Source organism: Neltuma alba, unplaced genomic scaffold (genome assembly GCF_004799145.2).
Source record: "Neltuma alba isolate B1F8T4 unplaced genomic scaffold, ASM479914v2 tig00010632_pilon, whole genome shotgun sequence".
Taxonomy (NCBI): Eukaryota; Viridiplantae; Streptophyta; class Magnoliopsida; order Fabales; family Fabaceae; genus Neltuma; species Neltuma alba.
The window spans coordinates 1-11477 of NW_021635486.1; the positions used below are offsets into that span (position 1 = coordinate 1).

Genomic DNA, 11477 nt, shown 5'->3' on the forward strand with positions numbered 1-11477 from the left:
TTCATGTTTATCTTAATTCTCACTACTACAAAATGAAAATACTCGACGGTTATTTTGGATCATATTTGACGGTTAAAAACCGTCAACTATACTGGCGTCATATATTTCAACAGCAAATATTTGACGGTTATTACCGTCAAATATTTAAATCATACTTGACGGTTACTAGAGAAAACTGCCAATTATTTTGAGATTATACTTGACGGTTCCAAAAACTGTCAAGTATTCTGGAATACTTAACGGTTCCAAAAGTGACGCGTATCAAGTATTTTTAAAAAAACCATACTTGACGGTTTTTTTTTGAAAAACCATCAAGTATTATTTAATACTTGACGGTTTTAAAAGTAACCGTCAAGTATGTTAGAATACTTGACGGTTTTAAACTAATAACCGTCAAGTATTATTGGTTTTTTTTTTTAAAAAAATTCGTTCTCCTTTGCCAGCAACCCCCTGCAATTTTGAAACCGATAACAAAGGCTCATTCAACAGAATCATGCAGGCCAGCATTCAAACCAATTAGCCATATACATATATGTTAATGAACCGAAAATAATTTACATTATCATATATATACATGAACCAATGAAAACCAACTGTGATATATTAAAATTCTGGCAAGTACAAAAGGTGAACCAATTCCAAAATTAGCCAATTGCCAAAGTTGTGCCATGCCTAAAACTAACCAACAGCCAAAAATGAACCAAAACCAAAATTATATTGAAACCAAAGCTAGCTGTACGTACATACACTGTCTTAATGTACACTTCCCTATCTATGTTGTGCCCACTGACGGAATAAGGCCATCGCCAACTCCTCAACGATTTCTTCCATCTGAGCAGATGAATACACTGTGCAATATGTGTCGGCAAGTACTGTATGCAACCACAAATTATGACTTAAGTTAGATAGAAATGTAAAGCTACAGTAAGTACAATAATTCTTAAATATATAAATTGAACCTTAACAAATGCATATTACCTACGTGGGAATTGTGTCAGCATTGTGCAGAATTATCTCCTTCATAAATTTCATCACGCAATATCCACAATGGGAGCTCTTGTTGGGTTGACGTGGGCACTGTAAAGAATGGAAAAGGAAATAATATTAGTCAATCATATAAATAAACCATATTTAGTAGAATAGTAAATAATGGTAGTGAATACCTTCACTTTCTTCCACGGGAGGTATCGTCAAATTGGCTGTTTTTTACCGGGGGGCAGGGTAAGGCCTGATTTGTGCGGTATAGCCACAAAGCCCTGAGAAGACAAAAAATTGAATAATAATATTGTCAAAAATTTGATTGAAGCAAGAAATTAAATTAAATTTAAATAATAGAGATAAATATTACTTGTTGAACAATGAAACCATAAATGGTCGATTGGTTGGATCCCCATGAAGAGAATCAAGATACACATCCTCCTCGGCTTTGTGGGATTGACCACAATCAGCATCCAGTGTCCCCTAAGTATAAGAAAGACAATTAGAACTATTACAAATTATTTTGAAAATGAAAGAATTTAGGAAAGTTTACCCTTGACAATAAGGCGCTAAAAACAAAGTCTGAGCCCCCGGTGTTGCCCTAGAAATGAAGATATCCAACAAGTCTCTGGATAAGTCTTTCTTCATATTAGGTCCGTGGCCAGCAAAAGTGTGGGGGCTGATAATCTTGAACTTGTCATCAAGGCCACCAGGGGCTATGAAGTTCTTGAAAAGATATCTAAATCAATAAACGAAGATATCAATAGAATAAATGTTCAAGTACTTAAGTATTTAGTTAAGGTTTTAACAAATACCTGATATAAAAGTTACAGGCATTTGTGCTGACCATTCCATGCGTCAGAATCTCTTTCAATACTTCATTTGTGACATAATCTGACGAGGGTCGACCGTATACCTCTGGCTCAAACTCTAGGGGAATCATGAAATCCTCGCCATGTTCTAATCTGGCCCCAATTGCATATTCCTCAAGACATATTCGGAATCTTGATGATACCACTTGAACGGGCTCAGAGGGCTGCTTCTGTGGTGATGATAATGAGTGATCACCCAATAGGCTCTTCTTCCCCTTAGACTGACAAACAGACTGTTAGTAATTAAAATAGAGTTTATTTTAAATCAGCTGAATTTGTAGACCTATACATATATACCTTTGAAGGATGTCCTAATGTAAGAAGACGGCCAGGCCAAGCGACAAAGCTACCCACTGCTTGAGCCACTGTCTTTGCATCTGGGGTGGGTATCGGGAGGGCATAATTCGCATCAATAGCAGTGTTCAACTGCACCCTCACATGATCAGCAGGGAGAGAACATTATGAATTATACTCTCCCCCGGTAAATTGAACATGCGGCCCGTTGCAACAGTGTGATGTTTAGGGCTATCCGCCATACACTGAACGTCCGCTTCACCCCGATTTGTTTAACATGAGAGACAAGTTAGCTAGATATATAAATTATTGAATGTAATTATATAAACACAAGTATTATACCTCAGGTAGCAAGGGGAATGTGCAGCTGTCTTTGCCACTTGGGCTGAGATTCGGAGCCGGCTGTGGTGCTTGATTCTTGATCAACTGCTCGATTAGGAGCGCTTGCGCTTTAACTTGCTCCTTTAACCAGCGTGTTTCTTCCTTCAGCTCCATGAACTCAGCAGAGGAAGGCGTGCACGATGAAGAGGGCTTTTGTCGGTACCCAAAGTAATCTCTCTTTGGTGACTCCATAACCGACGCCCCTAAGAAGACCAGGATGGTCAGGAGTCCCCAATGCCCTCCTCAATATATCCTGGTCATCTGCAGAATATGCCCCCTGCGAAACTTCCTGGGACAAACTCTCCTGTGCAACAAACATTGATATAGTTATTCATACTTAAAGATATTTGACAATAACGTGAAGATTATTTAATTTAGAATAATACTCACCATCCTGTCCACGACCTCCTTAACACGAGGATTATCAATTTGGCCATCTTTATTTTGCCTGCCAGTGCCCACAGCATCTGACGTGATACAGTGACATCTGATCCCTCCTGCTGAGTCACCTCTTGCTCAAGGCCCGCATAACCCAAGCGGCCCTTTCGGTAGGATATCTCATTCTTCTTTACTCTTTCCTTATTTGGGAACTTAATTCCTCAAAACAAAGTAGATTCACAATTAAACAATATATAGATTAAACAAAATGGACTATTTAATATCAAAAAGAGCGAGGATTATTACTTGAAATTGCCTATCACGACGTGACGTCACAAAAGCAGCCAATCCTCTGGTTTGACCAAGTCCCGTATCAAGCTAGGAACCTGGGACTCATCGGCTGTGGAAGGATCCTTCAAGTACTTGTGTGTGACAAAATATCGGAAAGAGCGTAGTGCCCTCCCAGCCTTCCCCTCCACAAACCTCTTCCTGCTCTCATCTATATCAAATGCAGACTGCAAAACATATAAAACAACACATTAGTGTCACGCAGCTTGTAAGAAAATGAAATTTGAGTTATAATATATTACCGATACATCTGTCCAAATAGTGTCTCGCACTGAACGATCAACCCTCCTCCAGTGCTGCGCTGTAATGGGCACGGTGCTTCGTGCCACTGCCCCAATATAGCTGATAAATTTATTTGACCGTACAGCTTGTCCTTTCTTATTCCACTGTACGGCAAATTTCTTTCCTTCTGTTCGAGCTTTCACGACCTCTTGCATGACACAAAGGCCCCTCTGTATGCGTGCTGCCTCCTCTTGCAACTGTCTCTCCTGCTCAGAGGCATCTCTCGGCTGAGATGGGTTATCAGTGCTAGATCCGCTATCGTCTGCCATCTGCAATGAAATTGAAGTAAACAAAATGAATCAGAATCCATTAAATGAAAATAAAGTCATTAATGACGAAATTTATTTGAACAAAATTGAAACAAATAAAAGAATCAAAGAAAATAATGAGAGAATTTACATGCATGTTTAAGAAGATCTTTTTCTTTTTCTACTCTTATGTTTTTGCATGTTCTTCTTGGTTTGAATTGTTTTGATCTTCTTACGAAACACTTTCCCCTTCTTTGAAATCCATATTCCGTCGTTGTGATCATGCTTGACATACATGGATTGATCTTCATTTAAATGAGAATCAAGTGAGGCCCTTGAAATGGATCATCTTCAATTGCATTGTCTTCATACCCCGTCTCTTCAATATCCATTTTATTAGTCAACAAAACAATAGACCATCCTTTGGCAGCCGGGTCAGGGACATAAAACACTTGCGTAGCCTGAGAAGCCAAAATGAATGGCTCTTCCTTGTATCCTTCTTATTCAAATTCAATTGTATAAACCCTAAGTCATCAATCCTCAATGCATTATTATTATCCACCCATTTGCAACAAATACCGGAACTCTGAATTCAATGTAATCCAACTCCCAAATATCCTCAATCACTCCAAAGTATGACATACGTGCATAGATAGGATTTTTATCTTTGGCACTCGATATATGCATGGTACTAGCTACAAGAGTTACGCCACTATTTTGCTGTTTACTCTGATCATCTTGTTGTTTAGTATAGAAAGTGAACCCATTCATAAGGTAGCTTGTGAAAGAAATCACATGTTTGCTCGGTCCATCTGCCAACAACTTTAATTTCTTCGAAACAGAATTAGGATCATTATTATACTTGCCATGCACATGCTCTCTCAACCATGCTGTAAATTGTTTATTGTGTGTTTTGGTGTACCAACTTTCAAGTTTATTGGGATTATCCCTCTTTAGCTCATCAATATGCTCATGCACATAGTCCTCAATCTCTTCGGAGTTGTGCAATACATATAGATGTGCCTGCTCCCACTGTTGGTTTGAAATAGTTACGACTTTCTTTCCCATAATCCCTTCTCCATCTGTCCTTCCCTCATGACGAGACATTGGAACCCCAATATCACTTGCATTTTTTAAGTAATGGGTACAAAATTCAGTAGCCTCTTCACAAATATATCGTTCTACAATACAACCCTCTGGCCGACTTCGATTTTTCACATACCCTTTCAATATTTTCATGTAACGCTCAACTGGGTACATCCATCTTAAATACACTGGGCCACACAGTTGGACCTCTCTAACTAAGTGGATGGTTAAATGGACCATGATGTCAAAAAAGGCCGGAGGAAAATACATTTCAAGTTCACATAACGTAACTATGATTCGGGTTTGCAATCTTGGCAATTTACTAGGATTAATCACTTTGCTGCAAAGAGACTTAAAGAAGAAACATAACTTTGTGATCGTAACTCGTACCTTATCAGGTAAAATAGCCCGTATTGCCACTGGAATAAAGTTTTCCATTAAGACATGACAGTCATGAGATTTTAAACCTTTTAACTTCATATCCTTCATTGACACAAGGTTACTAATGTTAGAAGAGTAACCTTCCGGCACTTTTACTGAAGCAAGAAACTCACAAAAACTACTTTTCTCTTTTCTAGAAAGGGTGTGAGCTGCCGGACGAAGAAATGTACGAGTTCCCTTATCCTCTGGTGCCAATTCCTCCCTTATCCCCATTTCAACCATGTCTAGCCTGGCATTTATGCCATCTTTAGTCTTCCCGGGAATATGGAGTAATGTGCCAAACAGACTTTCACATACGTTTTTCTCAATATGCATAGCATCAAGAAAATGTCTCACATTCAGGGTTATCCAATACGGCAGTATAAAGAAAATAGACCTCTTCTTCCACCCACTTGTCCCAACATGCTTCGCGAAAGGTTTTCCAAATTCACAATCTATATCTTTCACCTTTTGAAATACATCCTCCCCAATCAACGGTGTTGGTGCCTTACCTTCTTCTGAATTCCCATTAAAATATTTTTTGAATCGCCGGTAAGGATGATCACGATGCAACCATCTACGATGTCCCATATATGAATTTTTCATTCCATGCTTCAACCTTATGGAATCTGTGCTCTCTTCACAAATGGGACAACCAAGTTGTCCTTTAATGCTATACCCTGAGAGATTACCATACGCAGGAAAGTCGTTAATTGTGCCAAATAACATAGCTCTCAACTTGAATTTTTCTTCCTTATATGCATCATATACATCAACTCCATTCTCCCACAATACTTTCAAGTCTTCAATTAATGGAGCTAGATATATATCTATGTCATTTCCCGGTTGCTTTGGCCCAGAGATTATCATAGACATCATTGAATACTTGCGTTTCATGCATAGCCATGGAGGAAGGTTATATATAAACAAAATCACTGGCCATGTGCTATGGGTGCTGCTTTGCATCCCATAAGGGTTCATCCCGTCGGTGGCTAATGCAAGGCGTAGATTTCTATCTTCTTCCCCGAATTCAGGATACTCAATATCAAACTTCTTCCATTCTGGAGAATCAGCAGGATGGTGAAGCATGCCATCTTTAACCCTTTCATCTGCATGCCACCTTAAATTTTTCGCATCTTCTACATTACTATACAAGCGTCTGAATCTTGGCACTATGGGAAAATACCATAATGCCTTCTTCGGGCTCTTCCCATTCTCTTGGTAGCATGATGCATTACACTTAGGACACTCAGTTAGTGACTTATACTCCTTCCTAAACAAAATGCAACCATTGGGGCAAGCATGTATCTTCTCATAGCTGAGGCCGACAGAGCGCAACACTTGCTTTGCATCATACGTTTTACTTGGAAGCTCATTTTCTTTCGGTAGCATTTGTTTAACAAGCAACAGCAGTTCTGTGAAGCCTGTGTCGCTCCACCCATTTCTTGCTTTCAAATTATACAGTTTCAACACTGCAGACAATTTTTTGAAATCAGTACAACCTTCATATAGAGGTGTCTCAGCATCACACTTCAATCTATCAAACATTTCAGGACAATTGTCAAGTTCCCGTTCAATCGCATCTGTCATCTCCTTAAGACGATTAGCTTCACATGTACTCATGTCAAGATTAGATGATCCACAGCTTTCACTATACCCTCTACTACTATTACTCACATCTCTTGTCTCTCCGTGCTTTGTCCAACACTTGTAACTTTGATCAATTCCATTGATAATTAAGTGGCTCTCACAATCGGATGGCGAAACCCACTTCAAAAGGCAACATTTAAGATAGGGGCAAATAATCCTGTTGCGATCATCGGCGTGCTCAATCGCAAACTTAATAAAATCTTCTACCCCATCCCAATATTCTTTTGATAGACGATTGGCGGACATCCATTCTTTGCCCATGGTCCCCGACTAAGATGAATCATTTAGAGGAAAATGTGATCAGTGACTCAAAGATATTATGAGAATTAAACAAAAATAGAAAGTCAACACATGAGCCACTATTGATCACATTTATCCCTCTTTAATTCTACTTGCTAACAACTAGTAGTTGTTAGCAACTAGTAATTCAACAAAAATTTACTTTCATTTCAGTTTGAAAAATATTCGACTACTACTAATGTGCTATTCCATTTGAAAAAAATTCGGCAGCATAACAGCTTATAACTTAGAATTCCCCAGGCTTTATGGCAGAAAACCAAACCAGCACATAGTCAATTTCAATTACAAAAACAAAAATTGAAACATTAGCATTGCATTCCCCAGACTTTATCACGAAAACAAAAAACTAAAACACCCTCAACCCAAATTGATCAAAATGCGAAACACCCATTTAGAATCAAGAACAGAAAAAAAACCCATTCGACCAAATAGCAAACCCATTTTTCGTGTGTGCATGGTGAACGGTCCTAGCATTATCCTATCATTCCCTTTCCACTACAATCATTTCTCAAAGGAAGAACTAAAGGAAATAAGGGGAGCGAGTGAAGGATTACCAACCTGAAGCCGAAATGACAATCTGGAGAATGCATGACAGTGATGAAGCAGGAGGATGCCGCAACGATAATGGAGGACACCGAGAGGGATGATGATGGAGGACGGGCAAGGACGGGCAAAAAAAGCAAAAGGGAACGGCTGAAACAGAGGTGGGTACGACGGCTTGGAGAGTCCGAAGCGGAAGGGGCGCAATCGGGAGAATGCACGCACAATGACAAGGCAGGAGGATGTCGCACTGATAATGGAGGACACCGAGAGGGACGATGATGGAGGACGAGTAAGGACAAGCAAAAAAAGCAAAAGGGAACGGCCGAAAAAGAGGTGGGTACGGCAGCTTGGAGAGTCCGAAGCGGAGGGGGCGCTAGAAATTTTGAACTGAAGAGACTGAACAGGGGAAAGGGACGGGTTTTTAAGCACAATACTTGACGGTTTCTATTAATAACCATCAAGTATTCTCAAATAATATTTGACAGTTTTAAATCAAAACCGTCAAGTATTAGTAAACTTGACGGTTTTGATTTAAAACCGTCAAGTTTAATAAAATAACTGTCAAGTATTTTTCGAACACTTGACGGTTTCTTTGAAACCGTCAAGTATTGTTCTACTAAAATTGACGGTTTCTTTAGAAACCGTCAAGTTTTCTTCCGGGGATTATATTTGACGGTTTTTGTGATAACCGTCAAATATTTAGCGTCAAGTATTCCCCAATTTGTAGTAGTGTCTCTATTTTAAGGGATTAAAAATCAAAAGTGACCTTGAGCCTTTTCTCTACATGTTTTTTCTGAAGTCACTCGTTTCATTTACTGATTACTTGATCAATAAATTATTAATCTATAACCTGATTGATAAATAAACTTGCCTGTTTCAAATTCTTTCTATTTGATTAATTGATAATTTGATCGATCAACCAGTCATCGATCATTACTTTGATCAAGGATGTCCAGTTCTTGTTCAATACATTTAGTAATTGATTGATTCTACTTTCAAACTATGAATGTTCATTTTTATCATTTGATCAGTTATGCTCCTGAACTTTACTTTGCAAGAAAAACTTATTAGATTGAAGTATTATCACAGATTACGAAGAAGAACTCAACAGTTATCCAACGGTTGTTTAGTAGCCTGTAACCTCCCATGTCAGAAGCATTAATGGCGAAAACTATTGCAACTGGGAAAACACGCAACCAAACTCTCAATGGCTAGAAGCACTTCCATCTAACGGTTATTAAACTTCCTCAACTATAAAAGGTGCGAAGAAGCATTGAATACAAGATTGAATACGCGAGCTACCTTCTACAAATAACTTACTGTTGCATTCAATACTCTGTTCTTGTTTGTACTAAGCATCAGTATTTCTCATCTATTTACTCTGTGAGAGAGCTCTACATATCATCTTTAATTACTTTCTGAGTGAAACTCAAGAGTGTGGACTCTTGAGTAGGTAGTAAGGGGGAGTGATTGAGCGAATCAATTGCTGTACTACGGCACCAAGAGCTCGATTAATCTTAGAACTTAGTGAAATACTCAGAGGTGTTCTGAGACCAGACGTAGGTCAAGTGGTTGAGACCGAAGTAGTATAAATTCTGTGTCTACTCTCTACGGTGAAATCACTATAACTTACGCTCTCTATTTCTATTTAGCTTACTGTTTTTTAATTCGTAAGATTTTTATAACTTACCCAATTCACCCCTCTTGTCACACCTTACTTATATAATACCTTAGCATTCATTTAAAACCATTCCAGACCACTTTGGATGGTCTTAAGCTTAAAAATTTCAATTTGGACGTTAATTTTCGGAAAATTACTGTTCACTGTCCAGTTTTCAGATTACAGGTCCAACTTTGAAAAATCATAACTAATTCTAGAAATATCGTATGGAGGTGTTCCAAAATTCTACGGAAAGCTCTTTCAATGCTCTAAGGGAAAAATATTCAACTGAACTCATCCTCACTGAAAACGTACAGTTTATTGGATTAAAATTACTATTCATTTGGTAAAATCTGGACTTTCCAGATTCTGCGCCTTAACTTCAAAAATTCATATCTCATTGTATACACACCTAAATGATGTGATTTACCACTCATTTTAAAGCTTGGGATATGCATTATAAGTGTACCAAATTTCGTAGCTTAACTCATTCATATGATAGGTCAAACTGAAGCTTGAAATTAACTGGTTTAGGACCTACGTTTTATCCCTTAATATCTCTTTATTTTAATTCTTTTTATTTCTTTGGCATACCTAACATGGCCTTAATCTTTCTCATTCATACTCATATACTTTCATTCATGCCATAAACATCCTAAGCATATACATTGAAGTAATGGCATTCATAACATAACTTACAACATAGGAGAATTATAGATTGAATAATAACATCAATCATTAGCATTAATAATTCTCCACTTCTTCTCCTTGCTTCTCATGCCATTAGTGCCCATCATTGATTTGACCTAAATGGTTGGTTAGGGAGGGGGTGAGATTCGGGGGAATCTCAGTAGCAAACAATACCATATTAATCATGCTAAATGGATGCTCATGCACTACACGCAACTTGTTTATTCTCTTGTTAATTAGTGACATACTAGAATGCTCAAAGCTAACTTCTTGATGCATGGCCATGGAGACATAATCTACTCATCATGAATAGCAATTACAGCAGCTAAAACATGTCACAACAACATGCAAATAACATGTACATGGCAACACACAAGCATACCATATCAAGCAATGACAATAGGTAAGTTCACTACCTTGCACCTCAAGCCTTCCTCTTACTTTTCCTTTGACTCCCTTGACTTTCCAACCATGTTACCTTTTGGTCAAAATCATCAAACATCTTCTTGGATGTTCCAAAGGTCCTAAACATAGTCATAATGATCATACAATCTATTAGGACCACTAGATTACGTAAAGTTCAAAGCTAGCTCTCTTGAGCCTCAACCCTTTTTTTTAGTCTTAGGGTTTTCTTTCTAACTTTTCTAACATAAATCTCATCATTTCCCATCCTTATGATCCATTTCTTGTCAATTAGGACCACTTTAGATGGCTTTAGATTCAAGAATATCAAATCTGGAAATTTTGGTTCACGGGTACTGTTCACGCAGAATCTCCAGAATTTTTGCTCAACTTTGAAAATTCATAATTAAATCTAGAAAACTCCAAATTGAGTTATTCCAAGTCTCACTGAAATATAATTAAGTTAACTTTAAAGTAAAAATAGTTTCAGGAACCAATTCTATGCCGAACAGTACCAGAATTGTACGGAACTTGACAATCTCCCAAAAGTTCAACACTGTTTCCAGATTTCAAACCCTAACTTTGAAAAATCACCATAAATCGTACACATATCCAAATGAAGTGTTCTACCCATGGATTTAAAGCTCATAGAGTGTACTTTAAGCATGCCAAATTTCAGAACCAGATATGAACAGTAACTAATTCGAAAAAGCCATCAATCAGCACGTAATTCTTCCAAGTTTCACATAGATCCACTTGGATCTACCATACTTTGAGGTGTTCTAGCAAGATCTAACAACCAAACTCCCTTCCCCACTCATCAACCATTTCGACCAGCCATCAAAAGGGAGAGAAGACATATTTTCAACCATAAAAGAGAAAGAAACCAAGGCAAGAACACATCTAGAGCCAAGAACTCACCTTGAACCTTGATTGTATGACCAA

At 38.1% G+C, this 11477-nt stretch overlaps 1 protein-coding gene across 1 annotated transcript; it reads right to left on the reverse strand.

Moving 5' to 3' along the window:
- Positions 1 to 3235: 3235 nt before the first annotated feature.
- Positions 3236 to 3954, reverse strand: LOC114757790 (uncharacterized). Its single transcript, XM_028946871.1, has 3 exons — positions 3933 to 3954; positions 3494 to 3802; positions 3236 to 3418 (listed from the first exon to the last, which is right to left on the reverse strand). Exons 1-3 carry the CDS (start codon positions 3936 to 3938, stop codon positions 3236 to 3238), a joined length of 498 nt encoding a protein of 165 aa, XP_028802704.1. The 5' UTR covers positions 3939 to 3954.
- Positions 3955 to 11477: the final 7523 nt, after the last annotated feature.

What these genes read in the sequence shown, in the direction of transcription:
- LOC114757790 (XM_028946871.1), bottom strand. An exon ending in CTATTTGGACAGATGTATCG is followed by an intron (nt 3,419 to 3,493) that starts GTAATATATTAT and finishes TATGTTTTGCAG; the next exon opens with TCTGCATTTGATATAGATGA.